Below are 14,949 nucleotides of genomic sequence, written 5' to 3' on the forward strand. Positions count from 1 at the left end.
AGTCCAACTGCCTGATCACAGATGACCAAATGTTAAAGTATGATATTAAGTACATTGTTCAAATGCCTCTTTTTAAAGCACTGGCAGGCAGGGAGCAAAAACCACCTCTGTAGGAAACCTATTCCAGTGTTTGACCACACTCTTGGTAAAGAAAGGTTTCCTAATGTCCAGTCTGAACCTGCACTGATGCAGCTTTGAACTGTTCTCTGTCTCCTGGTCACTAGAACCCAGGGAAAAGAGATCAGCACCTCTCTCTCCACATCCCTCCTCAGGACTTTGTACAGAGCAATGAGGCCACCTCTCAGCCCTCCCTTAAAACTAGAAAGACCCAGGATCCTCAGCTGCTCCTCACAGGACATGCCTTCCAGCCCTTCCACCAGTGGTGTTGCCCTCCTGTGGACCATTCAAGGACCTTCACGTCCTTCTCAAACTGTGGGGCCCAGCTCTGCACACAGGACTCAGGGTGAGGTTGCACCATGGCTGAGTACAGCAGGAAGATCCCCTCTTTTGGCAGCTGGTGATGCCTGTCTGATATTCTCTAGGATGGGGTTTGCCCTCCTGGCTGCCCGGGCTCTCTGCTGCCTCACACTGAGCTGCTGCCGACCAGCACCCCTAGATTAGTTTTTTTCTGAAGTGTTGTTCTGTTGAGAAGTTGACATGTGAGTTGGCAGTAAAAAAATCGCTAATAGTGTTTCTAAGCTGTAGGAAATGGCATAACCACATGTAAAAGTTTAACTGAAAAAGTAGAATTTATTTTTGCTAAAAAAATTACTCATTATCTAAGGTAACTAATTCATTCACTTTGCTTTGGCTTACATGAAGCTATGGAAGAGCATAATAATTGCTAGAATTGGGTACTGAAAACTGTATAGTAACAGTTCATGTTAGATAACTCATGAGATACTAAGTGAAGCATTAGCTGGCAGATTTGGTATAGAAGAATGGCTACAAGCACTAAATTTAATCTAACAACAGTTTATGATTATTGCTAAAATATCTAACTTTTCTGGTGTAGTGACTTAGTAAGCTCTTATGTGGTTGAGTTTCTCAGTGTCATGAAAGCTTGATGTGAAATTTAGACTCCATTGAGACTAGCAAAATTTTGCCACTGATGTGAAGACAACCAGCATTTCATTCCTTTTCATGTAACCAGCAAAAGAAGATCTAATTTATGAAGTGCTTAACTATTGATATGAGAGACCCATGCACAACTGATCTGTGATGTTACTGTAACTGTTAGTGAAGCTAAACTACTGTTAGCAAAGATTAGACTTTTTGCTAAGTGGTGTAAAAATATCCTACTTTTATTTTTATGTTGCCAGATACTGGAGACAGTTCTGCCCTCTGCAGTTCAGAGGCTGAATCATACCTAATGCCTCTTTCCAGAGTTGCATTTATTTTTTGTTTGCAGTTTTTTTTAGCTGCAATTTCCCTTGTGTCGTCTTTATTTCAGCGGTTGTCAGAGAAGTCAGCTGAAAATGAGCTGGGCTGAGTGAAAAGGTGTGACGTTCAGATCTGTGTAATTTTGATGCAGATTGAACTACAAGTTTGAATCATTCTCTTGAGCAAAATTAAAACTCAAACAAGTTATCTGTAAATACTAAAAACTGATTTTTATTAATTGATTGCTAGAGAGATGTGAAAGGAAAAGAGGAAAAATAAGAAAAGTTAGGAAAAATGCTTAAAATTATTTATAGAAGCAGAGAAAAGATACCACCATGAAAAAACTACTTGAGTGCCTGTGCTGGTTTAAAGGCGAACCAGCAGGGGAAATGAACCCACCACGAGAGAGATTATAAGTCAAAGCTAAAATTTAATAATAATATTACAATAACAACACTGACACACAAGGGAAATTGCTTTCAACTCACAAAACCCCAGCAGTATAACCCAGTGTCCTGGGGCACAAACCCAAGGGGGTTTGTTTGCCCTTGTGCTGAGACCCCTGTGGTTCCCCCAAGTCCAGAGCAAAAGGAAAAGAAAAACCTGTTGGTGCAGGCGAGGGCTGTGGTCTGGACGAGAGCGGGGATCTCCTCCTGTCAAGGTCCTGCTGCTCCTCTGGATCCAACGAGAGGTTCCCGAGGTCTTCTTACCCACCACTTATGTACCCTCAGGGAGCACCCAGTCCCTCCCCCTGGGCGGGGACTCACACAATGGGTGATTAACTCTGGGAGCCAGGGGGTGTTGAACTGTTGATGGCCCATTAGCAGCTCCGCCCCCTCAGGCTGGGTGTGAAGGTGATAATGGCTCCCTGGGCAGCTGCTGCTAATGGCCCATTGACCTTGGGGAATGAATAGAGGGGGTAGAATTCACAGCTTTGGTCACCCCCACACAGGGTTAGCTGGTCCCTCCTGCTGAACTAGGACAGTGCCTTATTGAGGAAGGTGGGGGGGAGGGTCTCCTTCAGTATCTGTTGACTGCAGGAAGATGGTGAGTCTTTGAAATGCAAAATGCAGTTATTTCCCCTCACAACCAGACCAGCTGGCTTCTGGTGTAGCTGCAAAAGAGGGTGCTTTATTTTAGCCGGTAAGAGAAAAATTCAGAGAAATGATATACCTCCACAGACAGTCACAGACTATTCAGGCTGCCAGGCAGTCTCACTCTAGGCCGATGCTCTCTCCAGGCTGACAAGCAGTCTCTCTCTCTCGAGGCAGATGATGGCTGGTGGTGTTGGAAGGAAGGTAAGACGAGCTGAGAGGAGAGATCAGAGAAAACCAAGCAAGGTTTCCTAATTTCTCGTCTCTTGTTCCTCTAACTTCTGAATTCATCTTCAGGTTTTTATAATGCTTTTCCAACTTCTACACATGTTCTTTGGCACATAGTCAAGTCCAGATGTGGGAAACGGATCACAAAGGCAGGATCTTCTGGCAGGAAATATTTCCTTGAGAAAGCTTTTCCACAAAAGTTGACATAGCAGTGTTAGCAGAATGTATTGAGAGGCAGAAAACAATGGAGAAACATATTTTTGACTTGTTTGCATGCTACAAAAGGCTCTGTCCATCAAACTAAATCCAAGGATATTTTAACATTAATTTTCATTAGAGCTTAAGAAAACTTTATTTCTCAAGCACTAGCAGAGGTTGCCACTTTGCATTGACCTGAGTGTTACCAAAATAGTCTTGTAAGGTTTGCTATTCAGATTGTGCAAGACAAAATATGCAAACCTACTGAGGAAATTTATTGAAAGAAGATGTACTTCACACCTCCCATCCTGTTTCTAGGAGGTTACGAAGTTGGGTACTTTTTGTGCTTCTGTTCACCATGCCCAGGATGCAAATTCTGGCTTCTGCTGTGTTTTGTCATACATTGTTGTTATGTTTTTGTGGTAGATAACTGTATATGGATAAGAGGTAAACAATTTAGATATGGAAGAGCAAGCAAGGAGTTAAAGGGTGAGCTTGCAGCCCACTGTTTCTTTCAAGTCTGGCTTTTGTTTTGGAAGGCCACGTTGATCTGCTTAATGTCACTGTGCACTGGTCAAATCTGGCATTTGCTTTATTGCCTTGAAAAAAATTTCTGTTTTGCACATCCATCTGATTCTCTGTCTACTGGTATGGACGGCTTTATGTGGGCCTTGCTGGATTTTATTCTAGCTACTGCTCGTATTGAAATTGTTTGAAATTAGTACATTGTACATTTTGGAACTTTGCTGAATTTGCTGAAGTTACTATATAAAAGATCAACACTAATTAATGCTGATTGTAAGCACAGCAGTCCAAAGTGAAGATGGAAATTATTCTCTTGATTTTTCTTGACTGCTAGACTGCCAGTGTGTGTAGATTAGTCTTAATACCAAGCCAGCCTGTGAAGCTGATTTCTCTTTATTTGAAGAGACTGAAAAAAATGATGACAGGAATAAATGATACATGTTTTAATTTCCACATAATCTTTACCACTCTTTGGCCTTTCTGAAATTTCATGGGGAAAAAAAGAATTTATGCTTTTCCTAATAAACTTAGTTTGAGGTGGCTAGTGATAGTTTTTCTTTAAAGTAGCAAGTAAATCATGTTTGCTCTTACTGCCTAACTATGTATTACATTTTCTTTTTGTTCTTTACAAGTTAAAGGAGACTTGTCACGATGAAGATGAAAAATATACTTGTTGGGAAGAGGCTGAAAGAATCTAGTAGATATTTTATGTAGAGAAATAGTAAATGAGAATATAGTAATAATGTTCAGGATAACTGCTAGTTTGGTTTTTTCTTGACATAACCTCAAAATACCATCCATTAGATAGTAAATTTGTGACATGATTATCATAGTCTTTAAACATCAAAGCAGTAAGCTAATAGTCTTCTCTATTACTGTATCAACTGTGCTGTGTAATAATTGCATTAAGGGTGGTTAGGGGAATAGAAACCATGGTATCTTTTGATTATATAATATACTGAAATGCTTACCTAATATCTAGTCTTCAAATTCCTAGTATTAGTCTCCTAATATATATTGGAGTAATAAACATGCTCAAAAGGACTGTTCTACTGCTTTTGTAAGTGTTAGCAACCCTTAAAATTAGTTTGGAATGTTATGTTTATGTGTTTTGTTAGCTGAATGGTGTCCTGCTCTGCTCAGGGCCTTTGGACCCTAATGACATATGAATACTTTTAACTGCTTTCTTGTCTGGGTTTTTTTTTCCTCATGAGCTGAGGTTGCTGGTAGGCAGGATTTAAGAAAGGAGAAGGAGTAATGAAAGTAAAGTGTTCATTTGGAGCATGGAGCTTCTTATCACTGGTTCAAGGAAAAGTGCACAAGTGAGACCTTTATACCTTGAATGCAAGTTTTGGTCTCATTTATTTGGAATGCTGTGATATGAGGCAATATTATACCTTAAAGGTATCTCAAAGGTCCTTCTACTTAAAAAGCTTTATTTGAATATAGCAGCTGAATTTGCAGGATTAAAGAGAAATTAGGTAATAAAAATTCAATAGTAATTATTGGCAGGCTACTAAAGCTACATTTGGGGACACTTAAAGCTGTCAAATTTTGTTACTGAATTTTCTATGCTTGATAGAAATTCTTTCTGAGGAGCTGTAATTTTTAACACTGCATATTACCTTTTTCTTGTATCTCAGTCCTGAAATACTCAGTGTATTCCAGAGTCTCTAGTGGTGAAGAAGCTATTTGTCTTCTGCTCAATTTTTCTCTTTTAATGGTTTTACTTAAAAAGACTTTATATTTACAGTTTTAGAGAAAAATAATCATTATTCTTTTACTGCCTTACATGCTGAATGCAAAAATATTTCATTTTTGGACTTTATAGTCTGAAAGGACTAAGCAGATAGTTGGGAGAGGTTTTCTGAAGACTGTGTCAGTGTCTCTTCTACTCTTGCAAGTAGTTCACTGTCCATCAGAGAGGAATAGTGTTCAGATATGTCTCAGTGTGGCAGACTGGGACAGTGCAGTGCCTGTGTGCGTGTGCTGAGGAGGATGTAGCAGTAACAGTGGAGGGCCCTTGTGCACTGTAGGGCTTTGCCACAAGACTGGATAACAAGTTACTGACTGAAGTGATGTGTTTCAGACATTAATCCAGATAGGTCACTTGACAAAATAAAACAAATCCATTCCTTGTTAGAAATGCTGCCCTTAACTTCTGAAAGATGTAACAAGTACCCTCCTGCCTGAACTTCACAAGATTACCTGTGCTTGAAAATACGAGGCCAAGAATGTTGAAGGAGGATTCTCAGGGAGAATTAAAGACTATACCCCTTAACCTTCTTTCTTGAACTAAAGGATATTGTAAGGCATTTCACAGTACATCTAACTTCCGAGTTTCTCATACTGTGAACGACACAGTCATAAATAAGAAGCAGTTTTTTACTTTTGGCAGCTGAAATAAAAGGAGTCCCAGCATACTGAAAAGAATGGAAAAGAACCTGAAAGCAACTTGAGGAATATACTTGTCAGTATTGTCAAATTGTTACTCAAGTATTTATTATCTATAGTTTCTGTGGCTGTTCAGATATGTTCTATCTCTTACTGGCATCTGAATTTTTAAATGACTCATAGTTACCTAACAGTTTTCTATTCCTCTTGCTAATAAACTTTGTATCTTAGAATGGTTTTTGAGATTAAATCTGTGCGTCTGGTATATTTTCTTTTAATTATCGGGTTATTTATGCATTCACTAATTTTACTGTATGTTTTCTAGTAATGTTGAGGTGAAGACAAGAGTAAGCTATATTAATCAAATTGCTTTTTTCAGGTCTAGATGCTATAATTAAATTAAATAATAAATAACTATTTCATTGGAGACTTCAAATGAAAGCAAACAACTACAGCTCAAAAGTCGTGCTATTGCAAATAGAGCAGGTGCTTGTTATAATTATATTTTTTTCTAGATTTCTTTTAGTGTGGAATAAGTAATGTTGTGATGCAGAAGATACTTATGCATATTAAATTAATCACATTTTTGATCAAGGATGAATTGAAGCAAATCCTAAATGCTAAACAAGGCCCAATGACCTATGTCAATAATGCAGCAATTCCTAGAAATGTCACTTTAATTTACTCTTCAGCTGATTTCAGGATTGTTTTATAAAAAATTTGTAAGAATTATCTTATAATGGATGGTATTCCAAAAAAGTTAATAGTAATGCCTTTAGCATTTAAAGAATTCTTGTAATTATAATTTTTGAAAGTCTACATTCACTTTCTGGTAGTTGCTGTAAGAGATTCTCCTACCACTGAATTAATGAAACTAGTTCTTGTGTAAGACTTTACACAAGTGCACAACCTTGCCTTCTCCCCCACAAAGGTGCAAACAAGGATTTTTACACATATTACTGTAAATGGTTTATTTCCTTACCCGCCCCCCCCCACTGTATATACCACAGTTCATTCCAAATATGCACTGCAAATTACCTGCTCTCTTAATCATAGGGATCAATTGTTCCTTATTGCTGATATATTAGAATTTTGAGCAATCAGAAAATTAATTGCACACAAAAATAAATTTATTTGTCCTCTTTAGAAATTGACATAAAACTAACTGCTCCATTTTTGCCCATAATTGTGTCCATGAATGGAGCACTGGACAGCAGCTAAAATTTCTGAACTCTGTTTTAGAAACAGAATTGTGTTTCACTTTCATCAGAAAATTATGGGAAGAGAAGAAGTCCAGGATTGCTCCTTCTGAGCATAGGTTCTGAGCTTTAGAAGGTGTAGTTGGACTTTTTTTGGTGCAAATCCTTTGCTTGTGCTTTCATACAAAAAGTCAGCTGTGGAAAATGCTCTGCATTTCAGGTGTGGATGTTGAATAGCACTAAATACAGAACTTCTTTGTTTCCTGTGGGACTAGTGCAAGTGTGTTAGTGGGAGAGTACTTTGCATATATCCAAGATACTCAGGACAGATATCTTAAGGGAATTAGCTCTCAGAAGAAGTAAAAAATGTAAACTTGAAGTCAGCAGTGTATAGAGTAGATACATTTATAAGATTTTCTTTCACTTATGATTTGTGCTGATGTTCTAATTTTTTACTTCTTTTTTAAGTAGTAGTAGTTAAAGAAGAGTAACGTGTAACTCGGTCTTTTTTATACAGCAGTGGCTCTGGACAAGCTAAGGAATTGATAAGGAGTCTAACTGGATCAGCAATCCAGATTATTTATCTCTAATTAAGAAGGCAGATAATTAAGAAGGGATATAAAGACTGGAATTTCAGACTTCTGGAAAAAACCCACATTAATATGTATGTGCTATTCTGCATACTGGAAAGTAGCAATGGGTACTTAGTATATGAGCTTAACCTTGATTTGTTTACCTCAGATCTTCTATTAATACATAAATCAACTCATGTGACTGGCCCCAAAATACTGGAGTGTTTGTGGTTCCTCGTTTTGTTTTTCTTTCTTTCTTTTCTCCTTTTCTAAAAGTTTTAGGAGCCATTTTGTTAGGGGACTGATTTTTCAGTTATTTGGGAGGATTAATCTTATCAGGGAACATCAAGTAGGCTCATTAATTTACTGAAATGTGTAAGTTCAATTCCCAGCTTTAATTTGTTCTAAAATTCTTTCTTATATCCCTGTGATGATTAGTGTGTTTGATGGCTAGTTGCTGCTGGGACTTGTGTCACTTCAGCCAGCTATTGTCATGAAGCCTCTTGTAGTCCGTTTTGATACTCACAGAAGACCAGTAACATCTTGGCACTGCACAGATCCCTTAAGAGCTCTGCTGACAACAACAGTTGCAGATAGGAGTGGGAGTGTAATAAAGAACAGAAAAGCAGTGGCTTTGCTTTCTTGGCTTTGAACACATTTAGGGCAAATCTGCATTGTACTCAAGCAATCCAACAGCTTTACTTCAGTTTTTTGGTAAGGGGGTTTTTTGTTGTTGGTTTTTTTTTTTCTGTACAGGATTCAAACTCAAATAATAGTTGTAATTCACTAAGGGAGTGTTTATTTATGTATTACTCATAGAAGTTAATCAAGTTTATTAATGATCTGTGATTTTTATCTGGCTCAGATGTGCATGCTCTTCAAATGCTGTGACTGGGGGCTAGCTGTGTAAAGGCAAACTTGGTTTGCGGGGCTGCTGTGGAGACTCTGTTGTTTTTTTGCTTTGTAGCTTACAAAGATACATATTCACTGATATCTGTGGCATCTATGAGCATCTGAATTTGTCAACAAGTGGACATGAGTCAACAGTGTGCCCAGGTGGCCAAGAAGGCCAATGGGATCCTGTCCTGTATCAAAAATAGCGTGGCCAGCAGGCCCAGGGCAGTGACCCTTCCCCTGTACTCTGCGTTGGTGAGGCCACACCTTGAGTGTTGTGTTCAGTTCTGGGCCCCTCAGTTCAGAAAGGATATTGAGGTGCTGGAGTGGGTCCAGAGAAGAGCAACAAGGCTGGTGAAGGGACTGGAGCACAAGCCCTATGGGGAGAGGCTGAGGGAGCTGGGGGTGTTTAGCCTGGAGAAGAGGAGGCTCAGAGGTGACCTCATCACTGTCTGGAACTGCCTGAAGGGAAGTTCTGGCCAGGTGGGGGCTGGTCTCTTCTCCCAGGCACTCAGCAATAGGACAAGGGGGCACAGGCTTAAGCTCTGCCAGGGGAAATTTAAGTTGGATATCAGAAAACAATTCTTTCCAGAGAGAGTAATCAGGCATTGGAATGGGCTGCCCAGAGAGGGGGTGGATTCACCATCCCTAGAGATTTTTAAACACAGATTGGCCGTGGCACTGAGTGCCATGATCTGGTAAATGGACTGGAGTTGGACCAAGGGTTGGACTCGATGATCTTGGAGGTCTTTTCCAACCCAATTGATTCTATGATTCTACAGCTGTTCATGTCTAAAACTTGCCACAACATTCGTGTTAGTTGACAGTTATCTACAGTAGAAACAATGACAGAAAGAACAATGATGGAAGAGCTCATTTGCTCTTGATTTGAAGAGCTCATTTGCTCTCTCAGACTAAGAGGTGTTTCTTTCAGAGAGATTTAAAGGTTGTTGTAGTGCCTGCTGTGCTGTTTTCTGTTCTTCTCTCAATGAAAAATATACAGCAGGAAAAAATATTAGTTGTTTTCTTTTTTTGATGTCTTTTACTGGGGCAGTTTGGTTAGATTTTAACATTCTGGCTTGGTGATAGTGCTTACCTCCTAAAGACCCATTCTTTACAGTGAAGTGTGCCACTGCATATAGATCATATATCATAAAGCTTTCATTTAGAACTGAGTTATATATAAAGCTGCATGTGGTTATATTTTTCCTTTGTCCTTTTTATGGTAGTGCAAAGAACAAGAGAGCTGAATATTACATCTATTAGTTTCCTTTAAGAAGAATATTCTTTTGCACCTAAAGCTAGTGATCAATTAGAAATACAGAAATTACAGTGAGTGAAGGCATCCTTGCCTCTTTTCTTTCGATTGAGCCTTATCTTAACGCTTTCATTTATCTTGGAATAGATATTTTGAGTTTATCATCATGCATAGCATTCTAAACAAATGCCATTTACATTATTCTAATATTCTCTGTGTGAAATATCAGTGATGATAAATTGAGATAAGAAAAGCCTGAGACACATCTGGGTGGTACATTCTAAGATAATTTACTGGTTGCTGTGCTACTTTGTCATAGTGGGATTATTAGTTTAGCCTTTAATACTGCCAATAAAATTGCCAGCCTTATGAGATGTAAACACAGGTATCCTGTACACCCACTTTCACATGTGAATACAAAAAAAGGTGGAAGAAATCCTTCATCATATTTTCATTCTTTGTTTGAAGCCAATGTTTATTGCTGACTGATAGGGAGTTATTTAATGTCTCTTTCAGGATTGTGTCATGGCCCAGTACACAACTGTGCCCAAACTGAACTTTGAATATTGGTTGGATAAAGCTATTGAATGGGGTCAAGCCACTACACTGGAATCTCAGAAAGATGTGTGCCTTCACTTGCCCCAGCTCCAGGAGTTTCTATGTCAGCTTTATGAAACTTTAAAAGATTTGGTAAGTAACCTTAGAAGGAAGAGTGACCTGTTTTGTAGACACCCTCTGAAACAATCTGCACCAGGTTTTGATAAAACCAGAAGCTAACAGTAGCAAAGAAGTTTGTTTTGTTGACCTAATGTATTGCTGGATCAGAGGGGCAAACTGGAGGAACAGTCATAGGTAATGCCAACAGGAGTGTGCTACCTGTTTCCCTGATTTATTGTGAAGGGGCTTTTTCTTCTTGATTGGTTGATGTCACGTGAAATTTCCCAGCAAATGCTCTAGCCTCTTAACAAAATACTTTAAATAAACAAGAATTTGATTCTGGTTGACAGGTCATAAATTGGATGATTTAAAGGCATTGACATGCAAAACTGTAACTGATCCTTTAAACCTTAGAGAGTGTGGTGGCACATTAACCCCAGTGTTATGGTACACATAGTGAATTCTAGCAGCATGATCAGATCATTGACATAAGCTGCTGCCTGTTCTGTTTATAATTTAATTATTGTCTGCACTCACTCAAATGCTTTTATGAAAGAACATTTACTTGTTTGCATGTTTAGTTGTTTCTGTTTTTCTGAGAGTGGCTTTTTCAGTGCATATACTCAGTGTAATCAGCTAGCTTCTTATGGAAGTACTAATTTTTAAATATTCTTACCTGAAGACCTCAGAGTTGGGTTTATTTCTGAAGTGACTTTAAATAAAGGATTTTTGGGAGTGGTGTTTCTTCCCATATCTATGTATCTTTTTTCTTTAGAGGATAAAAAAAAGAATGTTGCTACTTCAAGTAATCTGAGGCTTGGCCTGAAATGGACCTTGTGAATATGGCCCCAGAAAGTCTAGGTCTAGCCCCAAATGTGAGACAAATGTAAGGAATTTATTGCAGTAGCAGGAGATGGTTATCGTCCCTGCTACTTGCATGTTATCTCAGCACAGCACTATTTTTCAAAGTCTTCGTTTATTAGATAGTAAAGCTACAAAAATAGGAAAGTAAAACTGATTACAGAGGATTGTATATAAACTGCCTTGTTTATTACTTTTATAGTAAAGCTGCTTTCTATTTGGTTAGAAGTTAAATGTCAGTTTGTTACTGACTAGTCATTACATAAGTTAATGTAAAGAAAGCAACCAAAACATACTTAGTTTTATGCCATAGTAAGTATTAATTTCTTCTGAAACTGTGAGACTATGTTAGAGCAGTGAGGATCAACAAAAATGTAAGTTGATTGGGCTTTTAATACAATGGAATCTTGGTTACTAATGCTGTTCTGTTTGCTGGATGTGAGGCAAATGAAAAGATTTTCCACCACAGCTAAGTATTAGGTGAGGAAATTACTTAGTAAGTTTCAGCTTACTTGAATTATGACATTATAACAAATTTCAGGATGTTCTGTTTTTATTACATACCTGCAGGTGTTTTGCTTCCAGACCATTTCACAGTAAAACCATTTGGATTGTAATTTACGACAATCTGTATCATTAACAGTTCTCCTAACCTACTTTTGATGTGCTGTATATTTACTGTCTCTTTGCTTGTTTTTATGTTTTAGCAGGGTTCAGTTGTAGCAATCCAGCAGTTCCCTTTAATTGGACAGCTACTGGGAAGGCTCTGTTGGAATCCTTTTGTTATAGGATATGGTAAGAACGTGTAATGGTATTTCTGCAGCAGTTCCATAAAGTTTATTCTACAGAAATTAGCAACATACAACTAATATGGACTATAATTTTTTCCATAAAAGCACAAAATTCTTTTTTGCTGAAGTGAAATTTTGTGATTAAAAGGCTAGCCATGTTATTTAAAGTATGTGACTTTGCTTTTGGGTCTAGTTAATTTCATGGATTAGTTACAGAATCTTGACTTGGGACCAGTAGGTTTTAAACCCAGTATTTAGGTGCATCATGATTTCCATTCTTATTTTCTTGTTGTATGGATTCCATTTTGCTAGAGTCTCAAAATGTACAAAATTCAGTGATTCAAATCACTTTCAACACAAGTTTCTTTCAGTTATGTATCAGAATATATGCTAATATAAAAGATTTAACTTTTCTGATACTTGTGTTTTTCTAATAAATGTTAAGTTCTACTAATTTGTGATTGTGTTTGTTTTCATTGAATTTATTCTGAACATATGTTTTCCACATCTCTCCATCCTCAACTTGTGAAAATGTAGATAGAATCAAAATTTAAACATTAAAGTGGGGACATAGGAAAGAAGACATATGAAAAACCCAAAATGCTCTTACTGGTAGTGAATATGTGTGTGGGTGAGAATATAGAGGAGAAAATAAATTTGGCACAGGAAAGCTGTTGGAATGGAGGAGGCCTTTCTTTTGCTACCTCACCAGCAGTTCTGGTACATTTTTCAGGAACTGAGGTGTTGATATTTTGATAAATTACTTGGGATCTACTTTTAAGCAGAGAACTAATTCTGAGCTTCTCTGTGAACCCCTTAAAATAATCTTTAGTCAGTCTGTTGCTCTTATTAAAAAAAAAGTCACGTTTGGTCTCTTCTGCTTTATCCTTCCTTTTGGAAGTAAGGAAGGATAAAGTAAGGACAATTTTGTGTTCACCTGGAAGGGCTTATTAAGTCAAGCCCAGTGTCTGCTGGTTTGGCTTTGCCTTCTAGGCAGCTCCTAACACAGGCAGAACTTGTCTGCAAAATACATGGTAGGTGTGTGAAATGTCAGCACTTCCCCTCTGAAAGGAAAATTTGGGAAGGAGCCATAAATCTAAGCACAGACCACTTTTGCAGAGCAGCAAATGTGTGCTTTTTGAAAAGCTTTTTCATACTTTTTAGATACAATGTTACAATGGATATGTTTCCCTTTTAATCATGACTTTCAGAACGTTGGTACCTGTTGATGTTTACAGTTACACACATGCCTTTCTTCTACCTTTTTTTTTGGAATATGCAGGTGTTTAGACTGTCAGTTTTTCTGAGCTAACAATCTATTGTGTTACAGTAAGTAGCTTCACCTATATTTTCCATCAAAGCTGAAAGCCATCTGTGTCTGCTTTTGGCTCCTTTTCACAACAACCCCAGCAATACGTTCTTGGTTTCATCTACTTATTTCCTCTTTTTTGTCTTCTTCAGCATTTTCTGAAGCTGCAAAAGCACTTTTTCTGCAAGTTGATTGTTACCTGTGAAGTTTGCTTGAGAATGGGGTTTTACTACAGGGTTTCTTTTTTTGTCTTAAAGTGGCAAGCAAGAACTCAGAGAACTTTGCTTCCTCAAAACAGAATCCTTCACTTCAGTGCTTAAAGATGAATGAAGGAGATTTTCTGACATCAATAGACCTGAAGGTGTCTGCTTATACATTCCCACCACTTCCTCTTTGTTGAGCCACCTGAGCACTCTTTGGACTGCTCCATTTTAGATTCAGCATTATTTCATTTTGTTTGGCCCTAGTTCTGAAGATACTAAGATATTGCTGGCTATAGCAGATGCTGACTCTCAAGTGGGTTTCATGTAATTTCACATTTGGATAAATAGCTCATTCAGGCATGCGTCTGAGTCAAGGCCACCCTCGCAGTAGAAGGAACTAATTTTGTTCAGTTCAGTCTTTCATACTCATAAATGGAGAAGGAAAAACATTATACTCTGTATCATGTCCAAACCACAATGCCTATCACCTTAAATGAATGTCTGTTGATGCTGGAAGCTGACATGGCTGACCACTGAGTGCAGGAAGCATGGCCTCTAAAGGTAAATAATCTCCTCATAAACACTCCTGAGCAGGAGGTGACCAAGTTAGACTTATTTAGAATGCTAATGTGAGGGAAGCATGACTGGAGAAAATCTCCTGGCTGTACTTGTGGTCCTAAACCACAAGGGATACATGAGGAATTCAGTCTCAGTAAGAAATTCCAATGTTTTTTTCTGTGGGCTGGGGGATTATCTTCTCAGTAGGACCCTCCTGGTTTGAGTTTTGAGCCCAAGTATCTTGAATCCCAAACTAATACTATAAATGCTGGGGGATTTCTTGGTGGCTCGGTATGCCAGTATTTGTGGGTGTGGATGCATTCATTTCCACAGAAAGCCCAGTTTTAGCTGATCAACATTTGAGGATACATTTCAATGAAATTTTACAACAAGCTATAAAAATAATATTTCTGGGTGTAAGATTAGGGTTTACTTATTACTTCTTTCCATCTGGCCCCATTCATGACAGAGTATTTATAAACTCTATTTTAGGATGATTGAGACTACACTGTGTTGTGAGAAAAACATTCCCTTTTTTTCTTTTTTTTTTCAATTTTGTTGTGAGATTGTCAAGAAATAAGTACAATCTGATTGATCATAAAGGTTTGGGCTTATGATTGGTTGGTTGGTTTGGGATTCTTTAGTTCTTGGTTTGTTTTTTTTTGGTTTTGTTTTCTTTTGGATTTTTTTTTAAAGCTTCCAATCTGTATTAAATTTCCTACAGAAAATTTTGGTCTCTTAGTTGGAGATACATTAGCCTACCTATGCAGCAGATAGTTGGTAACCAGTTTTGGACTCTAATTTCTGCCTCTAAGTTTTTGGTTT

At 38.0% G+C, this 14,949-nt stretch overlaps 1 protein-coding gene across 1 annotated transcript in view; it reads left to right on the forward strand.

The window, feature by feature from the left end:
- FANCC (FA complementation group C) overlaps positions 1-14,949 on the forward strand; it is a 90,783-nt gene that overhangs the window by 5,037 nt on the left and 70,797 nt on the right. Inside the window, exons 3-4 of the mRNA XM_071580434.1 lie at positions 10,262-10,435; positions 11,971-12,058. Of these exons, the coding sequence (XP_071436535.1) occupies positions 10,271-10,435; positions 11,971-12,058 (253 nt within the window). The 5' untranslated portion in view covers positions 10,262-10,270. The remainder of the gene's footprint in view (positions 1-10,261; positions 10,436-11,970; positions 12,059-14,949) is intronic.

This window comes from Pithys albifrons, chromosome Z (genome assembly GCF_047495875.1).
Source record: "Pithys albifrons albifrons isolate INPA30051 chromosome Z, PitAlb_v1, whole genome shotgun sequence".
In the NCBI taxonomy this organism is placed as follows: Eukaryota; Metazoa; Chordata; class Aves; order Passeriformes; family Thamnophilidae; genus Pithys; species Pithys albifrons.